The sequence below is a fragment of the Lepidochelys olivacea genome (assembly GCF_965140295.1).
Source record: "Lepidochelys olivacea isolate rLepOli2 genome assembly, chromosome: 16".
NCBI classification, from domain to species: Eukaryota; Metazoa; Chordata; order Testudines; family Cheloniidae; genus Lepidochelys; species Lepidochelys olivacea.
This window is the reverse complement of record NC_140426.1, coordinates 7,797,594-7,811,862: the sequence shown is the minus strand read 5'-3', so window position 1 is coordinate 7,811,862 and position 14,269 is coordinate 7,797,594. Positions and strand designations below refer to the sequence as shown.

Here is a 14,269-nt window from a genome sequence, read left to right as displayed (position 1 = left end):
GCATGGGGGGTGGGGAAAGGAGCTACCGCCCCTCCCCCAGCTGGGGCCAGTGCCTGCACTCACCGATTTCGGGCACAGAGAGCGCCACCGTCATGGCCACGCAGACGAAGAAGGCGGGCAGCAGGATCTGCGAGAAGAGGGCCTTGGTGTTGCGCTTGGCGCAGTGGAAGCGTTTGACGATCAGCCCGTGGAACTGGCGCAGCTTGAGCCAGGAGCCCTCCAGCTTAAAGCTCCCCTGTCCCACCAGGGGCGGGTCCGCAGCCTCAGCGTCAGCCTCTTGGTCTGGAGCAAGGGAGTGACGGGGAGTGGGAAGAGACACGCAGAGGGGGTCAGGCTCTCTCGGAGGCCATCAAGCTCCTTCCCCAGCCCCCACCACCTCCTCCTCAGGACTCAGCCAGGAATCAGCTTGTGCAGTCAGTGGCGCAAGACATGGTTCTCCGCACAACCCCGTCACGCAGCGGGGGACTGTGCCCAGGGAGAGGAGGTGGGATGCCAGCCCCAATACCTGCCAGGCTCCCCTCCCCAGGGCTGGGCCGAGCTCTGAAGAGCTGCAGCTACAGAGTTAATGTCGGGTGCACGTGGAAACGCAGAACCCTAGATGCAGGTCTCGGCGGGTCGGTGATGGGGAGCTGGTGTCAGACACTGTTTTCTAAACTCACGTAACCCTTATGCCAGCTGCTGCCATGGCAGTTTCAGCGGGTTAATACAACTGACCCTTGTACGTAGCTGACCATATCCCCCAACCCAAAAGGGACACGCAGGGTAGGGGGGAAAGCAGCACCCCCGTAAACAGAGAGGAGCCCAGGTAGGCAGGTTATTTCTTATATGCGCGGGAGACAGGAGAGGGTATTTCACAACCCCGCTGACACACAATCGCACCTTCCTGTGCAGCACCCAAGCTACATAGCGCCAGCCCCAGGTGGCACAGGCCGGCAGCGAGGGAGCCAGGGACAGAGCTCAGGGCCACAACCCCCAGGTCACCTGCTCAAACCATTAAACAACCAACTCTCACGAGGTTCCCCCACAACAAAGCCGTAGAGCAGGGGGAAGTGGCACCTTTGTTCCAGCACTGCAGCCCTGGGGACGTCAGCTCCGAGACCCCTCACAAGCTCACCTCTGAATCCAGAGGTAGGAGGGCTCAGGCCAGGGGAAAGAAACTTTGGTTTTAAGCCACGTTGGCTGCTCTGTTTTTGTTAGGGGGCGAAGGGGTAACGCAACGGAGATTCTTTTCTCTTGGTTTAATCGCATTGTTTTTGTAACCAAGGAAGGTTCATTTTACTGGCTATACCGAGATCGAGCAACCTGAGACAGATGCTTCGAAGGGAGTCCTGACCCATCAGGGTCAAAATCCTGCCAACTCCATGTCACAGCTCCCGTGCCACACGTCTGTGCCCACCTGCCTCAGTGCTTCCCCCAGCAGGCCATGGGAGCCCCCAGTCTCCTGCTCCATTTCGGAGGTGAGGAGAAGTCAGGCTCCTCCCATGAAGGCCTCCCTCAGGGAGACACGCCTGACAGATGCCAGCAGGGGAAGCAAGAGGGACTGGGGAAGCGGTAGGGCCACAACTGTTTTTTGATGGAACAATTTTTGGGGGTGAAAAGCGTCTGCTTTCCTGAAATGTGTTGATTGTGAAATGCCACTATGGTGCCTCAGGGGCAGTTCAGGTGCCACAACACAAAAAGTGGGGGTCACCAGATGAAATTAACAGGCAGCAGGTTTAATACAAACAAGAGGAAGTGCTTTATCCCACAATGCACAATTAACCTGTGGAACTCATTGGCATGGGATATTGTGAAGGCCAAAAATATAAGTGGGTTCACAAAACAACTGGGTAAGTTCCTGGAGGATACTTCGAGCAGGGGGTTGGACTAGATGACCTTCTGGGGTCCCTTCCAACCCTGATATTCTATGATTCTATGATAGGTCCATCAACAGGTATTAGCCAAGATGGTCGGGATGCACCTTCATAGAATCATATCATAGAATCATAGAATATCAGGGTTGGAAGGGACCCCAGAAGGTCATCTAGTCCAACCCCCTGCTCGAAGCAGGACCAATTCCCAGTTAAATCATCCCAGCCAGGGCTTTGTCAAGCCTGACCTTAAAAACCTCTAAGGAAGGAGATTCTACCACCTCCCTAGGTAACGCATTCCAGTGTTTCACCACCCTCTTAGTGAAAAAGTTTTTCCTAATATCCAATCTAAACCTTCCCCACTGCAACTTGAGACCATTACTCCTCGTTCTGTCGTCTGCTACCATTGAGAACAGTCTAGAGCCATCCTCTTTGGAACCCCCTTTCAGGTAGTTGAAAGCAGCTATCAAATCCCCCCTCATTCTTCTCTTCTGCAGGCTAAACAATCCCAGCTCCCTCAGCCTCTCCTCATAAGTCATGTGTTCTAGACCCCTAATCATTTTTGTTGCCCTTTGCTGGACTCTCTCCAATTTATCCACATCCTTCTTGTAGTGTGGGGCCCAAAACTGGACACAGTACTCCAGATGAGGCCTCACCAATGTCGAATAGACTCAGGGCAACCCTGAACCTCTGACTGCCAGAAGCCAGGAAGGGAAGACAGGTGGAGTCCTCCAAAGTTGCCATGTTCTCTACCCTCCCCCTGAAGCTCTGGTATGTTGGAGACAGGATACTGGGCAAGCTGGCCCATGGTCTGACCCCGTGCGGCAGCTCTTATGTTCTTACGCCTCATGCTCCAGTTCTTTTTTTACAGGCCAGGCTCCTCAGCCAAACCTAATCTCCCATGATGCACTGCCGTGCAGGGAGACCATGGTGCATCATGGGAGATATAGTCCAGACAGGGAGTCTGGCTTATGGGACCATGAGGAACTTGAACTACAACTCCTAGGAGGCACCACAGCACCAGTCGAGAATCAAAATATTTTGGTTCTTGATTTGGTGCTGAAAATTCAAAATTTTTATGTGAAAAATTTTGACCAGAGCAATTTCCCCCTCACTTTTATTGAAATTTGCATAGCCCCCCCTTCCTCCCCCTTTCCTCATTAGCTCTTGCCAGGAGTTTGATTGCTGGGATATCGACCAAAGTGAGGAATTGGCTGCGTCTGAAATTTTGAATGGGGTTTGCAATTCCACTGGGGTCTTGGTGTCGGGAGTCTGGGATATCAGAGGAGATTCTGTACTACGCTCCCTGCTCGGCCTTCATACTTGACCCACGTGCCAGTGCTCCCCAGGGCATTATGCAGCCCTGGAGTTCAATAACGGGATCCTTGGGATATCCGGAGAGGAGAGAAAAAACACGATGTCCCCAAATGCTCCACGATAAGAGCAGTGGAATAACCCCAAAAACGATCTGTGAATAAAAAGGTGGCCGCTGGGTCACTGTTGTTTGTGGATTGTATGTTTTATTATTCAAATACCGTGGGAGGACTCCTGGGGGTTCCTGGGAATATGTCACTCATTTTAACACAAACCTTTGTGCTGGGAAGTGCATCGCTTGCTATTTCAGATTTGCCATTCTCCTAGTTAAAGTCTCAGGCATCCAGTCAGGGAGCGGAGCAAACTAGCATGAGATCAGGTGACCAACCCCATGCCACCAATAGCCAACAGGAAGAAGGGAGACTAGAAGCATTTGCACGGGGTATATGGTGGCTGGTCTCGAAGAGCGAATGCGTTTGGGGGGCTCGGTCGCTTTGTGAATGAAAAGGGGCCGAGTTTGCAATGAATAATTGGCCAGTGCTACCCACTGATCCAAAGGTGCTTAGTCAAAGGAATGCATCCACATGCAGCAAATGACACTGCTGGATTCTAGAGCCATAGTCTGTATACGCAATCAAACAGCCCTCCTCGCAGTACCCACTCCCCACGCAAAAGAACCCCAGGAGCTCTCAGCTGAAACGCTGCCAGAACTCCCTAAATTCATGGCTTCCTCACCCAGGGGCTCCCAACCAAGTTTCAGGGGGCTGCCCTCATCCCCTCCCTGTCTTTAGGCCTATTTTTCCATTGTAACGGGGGTCCCAGGATGGACAGGCTCGAGGCAGGAGCTCGTCTGACCAGACCCCACAGAGCATGGGGCGTGAGCATTCAAACAGGTCCCTGCCAGCCATCCCTCTTGGGGGAAGAGAAAGGTGCTCAGCCCCAGCCCCGACAGGACGGAAAGGTCTGTTCAGAGCCGGTAGCAGGCCCCACACATCCCCCGCCCCTGGGATTGCTGAGAGCGGAACCGGGACACAGCGGCCCCCCACCCCCGCTACCAAAGTCAAGGCCAGCCGTGCGGCACCTTACAAACCTTGCAGACTGACGTTATCAGGGTCCTGCAGATTATCAAACAACGGAGAGTAATCCCCATAGAACTCCGAATAAGCCCCACCTTCATCGCCCCGCACGGAGCCCACCGAGGAAGCCGAGAGCAGGGACCCCTGCGACTGGGTCAGGTTGGAGCAGACCACCAGGTTGCTGAGCTCCACCTCTGGCTTCTCGGGTGCCTCCACGTCAGGAAGGGGCTCCCCGTTGGCCTCGGGCTTCAGGTCCATGTGGGGAGCCGGGTGCTGCAGGGCATCTTTCTTGGACTCCTTCATGTCTGGAAGGAGAAGGGAGCCGGTGGGGTTTGTGCAGCACAGGTACAAGGGGAACGTCGCAGGGGAGCAGCCCTCCTAGGGCATCCCACTCACTCTCCAGCATGAAACCACCGTCTGGGACTGGCTGTAACACCTTAGCTAGGCACCCAGATACCAAGGACCTGGGCATGCCCGGGTGGTGAACACGGCTCTTCCTTAATACCCTGCAACCCCAGGATAGCTGGAGCCACCTTAGCACTTCAGGGTGTGCCCTGGTACAGTGAGTACCCCAGCTCTCCTCTCAGTGCTGGCCAAGGCAGGTACTGGCCTTGTCTAATAGGAATACACCCCAATGATACTTCACACTGACATAGGGCCTTTCATCCCCCAGGATCCCAAAGTGCTTTACAAACCTTATGCTGAACTACAAACCACAGGACAAAATGCGGCCACTGCTGGGGTGGAGTGTGGCAAGCATTTAGCATGCATCATTCCATGCTACCTTTGGAGAGGGTGCCCCTGCCTTCAGGCCAAGGGCACTCCCCTGCTCTAAGGCAAACAGAATGGGTCCCTAAGGCCCAAGTGCAGCAGACAGGAGCAAGGGTTGCAGCCAAGATACAGCTATTAAAAAGCAACAATCGAAGCAGCTGTCGCAGCTGCATTAACATGACGCTGGGGTCTCGCGCTACGGCTGGCTTGGTGGTAGCACAGTGTAACAAATGCACCTCCTCTACCCCACCCCCACCCCCCAGCTCTGCCATCACACCTCTGTTCTGCCCAATAACAGAGGGACAGCTCAGTGGTTTGAGCATTGGCCTGCTAAACCCAGGGTTGTGAGTTCAATCCTTGAGGGGGCCATTTGGGATCTGGGGCAAAAATTGGGGATTGGTCCTGCTTTGAGCAGGGGGTTGGACTAGATGATCTTCTGAGGTCTCTTCCAACCCTGATATTCTATGATTCTATGATTCATCCACTCCTTAGTCCAGCCCTTCCCTGCCCAGCTCTATGGATTCACCACTGTAGGCTTCCCCTGAGCAGAGACTGCCAGCAATGGATCAATGCTCAATGGGGCGACACAGCAAACTCAGTTTGTTAATGTAAGGCCGCTAACCCAGGGCACCTCCAACTCTCCACGAGCCAGCATACTGAGGCACTTACACGCGCGTGTGTACACACACACCCCCCCCTTACCAACGTCGCTGTTCTCCAGGGACAGGTCCTCCTCCGACACCTTGAGGAAGACCTCCTCCAGGGTAGTGTCCATCAGCCCAAAGCTGGTCAGCTCCAGCTCCCCCAGGCTCTGCTCCAGGTGCTGTGAACAAGGAACAAAGGTGAGGAGCGGAGGGAGACCACAGCAAAGAGCCATCCCAGAAGCTCCCAGCTAAGCAGTAATCAGCCCACGTGCCTGCCAGCCCAGCACTCCCTGCAGCACAGGGACCTTCAGAATTCCCCCCGTCCCACAACGGCCAGCCAGGGCGAAAGTCAAAGGGCAAGAGGTCTGATGGCTGCCTGTGTGAGCGCTGAGACATGGCGATTGAACCAGGGACCTCCAGAGTGAAAACCATGAGCTGCTACAGTTTGAGCCTCAGCTGTCCCAGACTCCTGGCCTCTGTGGATCAGGCACAGACAGGCACTGGTAACATATTCCGCCGGAAACCAGGCTCCTGGGTTGATCTGCAGACCCATCACGAGCATCCCCCGCGTCCTCCCTCTCACCACCCACCTCCGCCGGAACGCAGCGCTGGAGCTAATGCAGAGCCTGCGGGGTGGCTAGCGCTGTGAAAGCAGAGAGCCCATAGCCCCATCCTGAGCAACCGGAGTCTGAACAGAGCAGCACTCCCTTCTGGTGGGAAAAGGAGAGGGGCGTGCTTGTCCCAGCGACCCAGGCCCCTCCGTGCTGCTGTGCTGGGGGACGCCTGGAGCAGCAGTGCAGGCTCAGGGCAAGTTAGGGAGCCCCGCAGTAAGCACAGACACCGGGGAGCTAGGAGAATTACAGCATGCAGGACAGACTATCCCAGGAGAAAACGACGCTGGGCAGGGCGACTCACACCCAGGGCAATGCCCCTGTGCAAGGGCGAGGGACATGCTCTGGGCTGGATCTGCAAATGAGCCTAAGGGAATGAGACACCCAAATCCCTTGGACTCCTTGGCAAATCCCAGCATAACAAATAATTCAGTGCTACCCCCATGGGCGCCCCTCCACCCATCAACCAGCGAGCACCCAGCCCAGCTCCCACGGGCACCCCTACAACTGCAGTCAGCAAACACCACTACACTGTTCTTGTAAAACTACAGCCCAAGCCTCATAGTCCCATGTCTCTGACCCCACGGCGCTCCCCTGCTCTGCGAGCAGCTTCCCCTCCCCACTCAGTAACTGGCGTCTTGAAGGGCCGGTACCTGGAAGAGCCTCTCGAAGCAGCCCTTCTTGACAGCCTCGCTGGGCAGGATGTAGGAGAGCTCCGTGTTGGTGTTGGAGATCAGCAGGCAGGAGGCCACGTACTTCTTAATGAACTGGGTGACGCGGGGCTCAGAGCAGGGGCTGGCGGAGGAGTGGGAGAGAGGGCTGTGTGTCTGCCCTGAGTCTAGCACAGGGAGGAAGCAGAGAAGGTCGGGTCACTTCACACACCCAGCTCGGCCTGGGCCCAGAGTCCTTGGATTTTTCTTTCCAGGACCCAAAAGCTGATGCTGCTCTTTTGGTTTATTTTAAACTCTGCTTTTTTCAGCGACTCTCCTGCTGGATTCACAGCTGGGAGCCCAGCCGTGCATGCACTGAGAAAACTGCGCCCACACTGCCCAGCCCTGGAGGAACAGCCCCTGGCCTGAGAAGGGAATTTAGCCTCCACGGCCCATTGGCCTCTCTGCCGACACTCCCAACAATGGGGCCAGCTCCTATGGGTGCAGTTGTACATAGACCCCCAGCCACTGAGGGAGAAGTGAGATCACAGAACGTATTTCTCACAGGATACCCAGCAGTAACAACCTGCCATTGCTAACAGCCTGGGCTGGATTGAAACCACCCCCTGGAGGTGAAGGGCTCCATGCAGCATGTTACCCTGAGCCCTTGGGCCCAGGGAGCAGGTGCAAACTGTGCTGAACAAGGGCTCCTCAATCTGCAGTTTGGCATGGGAGTATAAGGGCCTGAAGAGGGGGGTGGATGAGCCCCAAGTCACACTGGCTCTCATGGGAACTACAGGTGCCCGAGTTCGGCAGCGTCTGATCTTCCTCTTTGGGTTGGTTGGTCATTTCATGGGCTTTTCGTTTTGTGCAGGTCTGGGGGGAAATTCACCACTGAAACTTTTTTCTCCTCCCGCCTGGAAAATTAGGTTTGCAGCTGAAAATCAAAGCCACCCAGGAGAAGCAGCCCCCTCCATTATCACAGGAAAATGGAAAGCCCAAGACACTGGCAGGGGGTGGGGGGGAGTGGGGGAGTTCTGACAGTTTTTGGAATAACAGTTTCAGGCTTTGGCAATTTGGGATTTTCTGACCGGAAGTCAGACTTTTCTGCAGGAAAAAAAACCCAGTTCTGACCAGCCCTAATCTGAAGGGATTTCCATCGCTCACTGCGCCTGGCCAGTCTAGGGTACTTTGCACGCTCTCAAAGGTCTTTTCCTGCAAGAGAGCCTTTCTGCAAATATTCAGTAAGAGCCACAGACTGGATGCTGACAGGCAGGAAGAACTAGGACCTTCCTCCTTCTGGCTGCAAAGCAAAGACAGGCCAGGTCGGGAGGCATTCTGGGAGCAGAGAAGGCGGGAGCACTTCTACTGATCTCAACGCACCATGCACACATTAAATTGCTTTGCTCAGTAGTTGTCAGTTTCTCCTGTCCTGAGATGGAAACCCTGGCTGCTTCGAGAAATGGCCTAGGACCATCAATCAGTGTCATTGTAGCATCTCTAAGCACCTCGCAAACTCCCACTCCAATGGGATTGTAATAGCATCAGAAAAGCAATAGCCCTCAGAGATTCGCCTCACAGGGCCCCATGCTTCCTGTGCATGGGAATGAGGGGGACTACTTTTCCTTTCCCCAGCAGTGGAAGCAGAAGATTATGGGACACTGGAGGTAAGAGCCCTCTGCTTACACAGAGAACAAAGGGAAAATCCCTAAAGCCTACACTGGAAAACAGATCCACCAGCAATGGGCCTCCCGGAACCAGTGCTGAAAAAATCACAGCTCGTCAGGAATTCTTCAGCAAAACGGTTTTTCATTTGAAAATGCTGATTCATCAAAACCGAAACTTTTCAAGGACCTTTTGTCAGGTGCAGGCTGGAATTTATGGCCCAAAGCAGACTTGAACCTAAGTCTCTGACCCGCCAGGTGAGCACCCTAACCACTGGGCTACAGAACCACTCACACGCTAATTCCCTAGGCCAACAAATATTGAATTAATTATACAAAGTAGAACAGCTCCAATCGGCAAGGGCATGAGAGCGAGTGCAAGTGACTAATTCTATAGCTGGATGGGTGACAGGGGATCAATCACTAGATGATTCCCTGTTCTGTTCATTCTCCCTCAAGCACCTGGCACTGGGCACTGTGGGAAGACTGGATCCTGGGGCATATGGACCTTTGGTCTGACCCAGCATGGCCATTCTTATGTTCTGGGCACTCCCATGGGACGTGGGAGCCCCAAGTCCCAGTGCTTGCTCTGAATCAGGCACATCCCAGGCAAGTTTTCTAGGCACAGGGCTACTGGCTGTACTGGAGTGTCTCCCTCCTAGGTGTTTTCAAAAAGAAGTTGAAAGTTCTTGACTTCATTCCAACCCGGAGCAAACACAAATTGCAAAGCCTCGCCATTTTTCACAAAACAGGAATGTGGTTTTCTGGCCAGCCCTCCTGAGAGCGACTAGCGCAGCTGGGACAAAAGCAGCTCAACCCTGCTTGCTGTAACGGGTTGAATCCTGTCTGCATTAGCAGCTAAGCTGTTTCCCAACTTGGACTGGGGGAGCAGACTCCCTAGCGCGGGTGCCGCGTGTCTGCTGGCTGACCTGTGCCATTCCTGGAGTCTGACTGCTTCTTCACCACCGTCAGCTTGTAGCCATCCCCATAGGTGCTCTTGAGGAAGAGCGGGGAGCCGCAGCACTTGAGCTTGCCATGGGAGATGATGGCGATGCGGTCCCCGAGCAGGTCGGCCTCATCCATGTGATGTGTGGAGAGCAGGATGGTCCTTCCTGCCAGGCCAGGGACAAGCGCAGGGGAAGAGCATCAGAGAGGGGTGAGTGGGGAATGCACTGCAGGTCAGCCCCCAGGGACACCCAACGAGCACACGCAGCACCTGCTGCCAGGCGACAATGTACCCTCTACCAAGCAGTCGTGACTTTAAGGAACCTGCCACACAGACCATAGCATAATCTGCCTCACGGAGCCATTGGATCCACGGGACTCAGAGTGCTTTGCGAAGGGGGGTGGGGCAGTCTTACTATCCCTGTTGTACAGCTGGGAAAACTGAGGCACGGAGCGAGAAGAAAGGGATTTGCCTCATGTCTCCCTGGGAGAGCATGCAGAGGCAGGAATAGAACCCAGGAGTCCTGACTCCAAGTTCTGTTCTATAAGCACTCATTGTTAGGCCTATCTCAGCTGGTACAAACAAGGATTTTTATTTGGTGGGTTTCAGAGTAACAGCCACGTTAGTCTGTATTCGCAAAAAGAAAAGGAGGACTTGTGGTTAGTCTCTAAGGTGCCACAAGTACTCCTTTTCTTTTATTTGGTGGTCAGTCAAAGCCAGAGTCCATTCCCTAAAATCCAGCCCCGGCTTTCCTTCTCCCTCCCGGCACATGGTCAGGTTGAGGCAATGCTCCTGTTACTCACTAGAGTTACTCCTGGGGGAATTCTGCACTACTATGTGCAAGCATAATTAATGAGCACTGCATACTTTTAATTTTTTGCGCAGAAAGAAAGCTTCTGTTTCAACGTTGCTGCAGTTCTGCCTTTTTCTCACCAGAGGGCACTGTGGTGATAGAACAAAGCAGCAGCTCCCTGCCAGCGAGGGAAGAGAGGGGTGAGTGGGGAATGCACTGCAGGTCAGCCCCCAGGGACACCCAAGAGCCTGCCTTCTTTGCAGCAGGCCAGGTCAGGAGAGAGGGGCTATGTGGAGACAGACAGCATGGGGTGCTGGGAGGGTCAGACAGGGGCTCATAAGGGCCAGTGGGTGAGGACAGACTGGGGCAGGGGTGAATGGGAGTGGAGGCACAGGGCCACATGATGATGGGGGAGGGGGTGCAGAGCTACATAGGGACAGGGGCGTGGCTGGGTGGGGGCACAGAGACACTTGGGGACCGGGGGAGGGGATGCAGGGACACGGGGAGTGGGTGTCTGAGTGGGGATGGAGGGACATGTGGACAGGGGGTGCAGGAACATATGGGGACGGGGGGCAGATGTGGGGTCAGCCAGGGTCTGCATGGGGGAAGCTTCCTAACAATCCCTCCCTGCCCCCCCCCAAAACCGTTCCATACCTTTCCCCACCCACACCCAACAACCCTCCAAGTTCACACCCAGGCTCCTTCCCAGCAATTTACTTCCCTCTCCCTCAGCTCCTCCATTACCCCTGACTCCCCCCCAGCCTTTGCACTGCTTCTAAGTGGTGCAGGAAATACGGTCCTGTGTTGTAGTTTAAATAAATTATTACTCACAGTTCTGTATAAATATGCCTAGTAAGGAATTTATTTGTCAAAAAACATTTCCTGAATCTTTTTTGTTGTCTGTGTTGTTACAGACATGCTTGCTGACAAGTATTTTGAAATAAATGACCAAAAATAATTGAAACTTGTGTAATTATATTGTGTTATTTTGACAAATAAAATATGCAGAATTTTGCAGAATTTTTTGTTGCAGAATTTTTTATTTTTTAGCGCAGAATTCCCCCAGGAGTAACTCTTATACTGCAGCCTTTGTTAACCAAGATTCATCACCCAGGGCAGTGGCAGGGGAATCGTGGTGTGGAGTCTCGCGCTGCATCGAATGGACTCTGACAGGGATCAGAGCCACCGCCATGCTTTGGGTTGCTCACCGGGTTTGTATTTGAGGATCAGATCCCAAATAGCCCTACGTGCGTATGGGTCAACACCAGCAGTGGGCTCATCCAAGATAACAGCCCGCGATCCACCCACAAAGGCGATGGCCACCGACAGCTTCCTCTTCATCCCTCCTGACAGAGTCTGCACCAGGGAGTGCCGCTTGTTGGACAGTTCCAGGTCTTCGATCATCCTGGGGACAGATCGGACACAGATGTTACAGCCCAGTCACACATAGGCTTGTGAGCAGGGCTGGGGAGATGCATGAGCACTGCTGAAGGAGATCTCAGAGTTAACAGCCCACAGAGATGAATGGGGCAGTTCACACCTCCCAGAGATACTGTTTCAGGCTCTTTGCAGACTCAGATACACTGGGTACGCTCAGCTGGAAGGTTTTCTCTGCAACCACAAGGGTTAAAAAATACAAGCTTTTAAAACAAAACTTAGCTTTCATCACCCAAGGCCAAGAGTTTCAACAGTGGCTGGGGATTTTGGGTGCCCAACCTGAGACTCCTTAAAGGGGCCTGGCTTTCAGAAAGTGCTAAGCACCCGCCATCTGAAAAATCAAGCCCTTTAAGGTGTCTCAAGTGGGGCCCCCACAGTCACTAGCCACTTCTGAAAATCTTTGCCCAATTCTGCACTAAGAGGTGCACTCTGGGGCTCTGGTCAAAGTCCACTAGATCTGCTCGGGCAAAATGGTTCACATCAAGACAGTGATGGCTGTTTATTGCCTAGGGAGGAGTCACTGGCCAAGGCTGGTCCCTACTTGTCCATCTCCTTGCGGATCTCCTCCTCCGCCATGCTCTTAAGCTGCGAGTAGAACCAGAGGTGCTCCTCCACCGTCAGTTTATCAAAGAGCACGTTATGTTGGGGACACATGCCCAGGTTCTTCCGGATCTCGTCCATCTCTGTACGGATGTCATGGCCATAGATGGTAGCAGAGCCCGAGGTTGGGGGGAAGAGGCCAGTCAGGATAGACCTGGGAAAGAAACAGGGTAGCGTCAGCTCTTCCCCCTGCCTGGAAATGCGGTGATTGCCTAGCACAGCTTCACGGCGTGCTGCTCCCGGAAGGTCCCTTGGGCAGCTCTGCCCTGCGGAACAGCACTGCCCAAGCTGCCTGAGGCCAACGGATGCCAGAGGAGGGCCCAGCCCACCCAGTGTGTGCACCAGCTTGTTATAGCTCCACCTTGAGGGGCCTTCACAACCCCACCCCTCCCCGCCCCCCAGATTGGCACCCCTCCCCACACTCCCTTCCCACGTGAGCCTCCCACCCTGCACTAAGCCCATGCCCTCCTCCTTCAAACCCGCCCCGGTAAGGCCTCGGCACCTCCTCCCACCCGGATCAGGCCATGGACCCTGGGCACTGCCAAGTGCTGAGTGCCTGCTGAACGAACCCCAACATCGCTGACAACTGGCAGCATTACAGAACTGGTGGGCAGTGTGTGGCACAAAGATATGGGTGAGGACAGAGCCTGGGAGCCCAGGCTAACCCTGCGGTGACAGCGATCATGCAGCCCTTTCTGTGTCCGAGGTGGTGAGAAGCTGCCCAGGCGTGTGAGAGCTGCCCACCCTCATCCCATGGCTGCCCCTGCACCAATTTCTCCATGTCACCGCTCGCAGCAGGGCTCCCCAGCCCATCACTCACATGGTGGTGGTCTTGCCCGCCCCGTTGTGCCCCAGGAAGGACACCACTTGGTTCTCATAGAGGTTCAGGCTCAGCTTGTTCAGTGCCAGCTTCTTGTCAGTCTTGTAGACCTTGGTGAGCTTGTCCACGCACACGACGAGCGGCAGGTGGTTCGGCTCCTCCTCTATGCCACGCGTCTCCTCTGCGATGAGAGCAGGGAGGTGGTGGGCAGGGGCCTGGGGTGTCTCCCAGCCCCGCAGGGCAGGCTCCATCAGCATGTGCGGGGAGCCAGGGGATCATATGCCACCCAGCACTGACCCGGGGAGCGCACCCTAGGGAGACGGGCAGCGGGGCAAAGTGCCACTAAGCTGCAGAGCTGCTGCCACATGGGATATGCTGTGATGCTTTAATTACATGGGACAGCGTTGCTAAAGCCAAGCCATACACCAGGGCCCATGCTGCCCCACCCGGCTCCCAGCCACGTCAGTCAGCTCAGGGACAAAAGGGGCTGGAGGCTTCAGCTGGACCGAGCAGCCGCAGCAGGGACCTGCAGGCTCCAGCCAGAACCAGTGCGATCAGGGACCAACAGCGCTCTACTCCCCTAAGCCTGACTGGCTGTGGGCTCCAGCCTCCTCCTCCCGCTTGTCCCTGCCTCTTCTCCTTTATCCCACCCCCTCTCTCCCCCACTCGCGAATCCCCTCCCAAAACGATAACAAACAAATGGGCAAAGAGAGCCCTGGGGGCAGGGTCCCGCCGTGGGCCAGCCTTGCCCCAGCCCTTGCCTAGCTAGCCCTGCCCTGCCCCAGCCCTTGCCTAGCTAGCCTGGGAGCTCTTCAGGGCAGGGGCTGCCCCCTGTTCTGGGTTTGTGCAGCGCCCAGCACGATGGGGCCCCCTAGGCCCTGCCCTAATAGAATAAGCCCCAGCTGACACACATCAGCGTTGCTCGGGTGAACCCACTGCACCATGCTGATTGCCACCAGCGGAGGATCTGGCCCTCGCTTTGTGTCTTGCCAAAAATCTGTCCTTCCCCCTCTCTCCCACTTCCACACTCGCTCTGCCATAATTCCACTTCCTCCTCTGGCACTTTCTACCAGAGTCTCTCAAAGAGCTGGGG

General features: G+C 55.0%; 1 protein-coding gene across 1 annotated transcript in view; it reads right to left on the bottom strand.

Annotated features, from left to right (window-relative positions):
- The window catches only part of ABCA2 (ATP binding cassette subfamily A member 2), a 139,959-nt gene that overhangs the window by 33,762 nt on the left and 91,928 nt on the right, over positions 1-14,269 (bottom strand). The window contains exons 21-28 of the mRNA XM_084650526.1: positions 13,177-13,357; positions 12,298-12,510; positions 11,528-11,724; positions 9,510-9,692; positions 6,920-7,104; positions 5,714-5,834; positions 4,255-4,545; positions 64-282 (exon numbers count right to left, since the gene is read on the bottom strand). Coding sequence (XP_084506652.1) covers positions 64-282; positions 4,255-4,545; positions 5,714-5,834; positions 6,920-7,104; positions 9,510-9,692; positions 11,528-11,724; positions 12,298-12,510; positions 13,177-13,357 — 1,590 coding nt within the window. The remainder of the gene's footprint in view (positions 1-63; positions 283-4,254; positions 4,546-5,713; positions 5,835-6,919; positions 7,105-9,509; positions 9,693-11,527; positions 11,725-12,297; positions 12,511-13,176; positions 13,358-14,269) is intronic.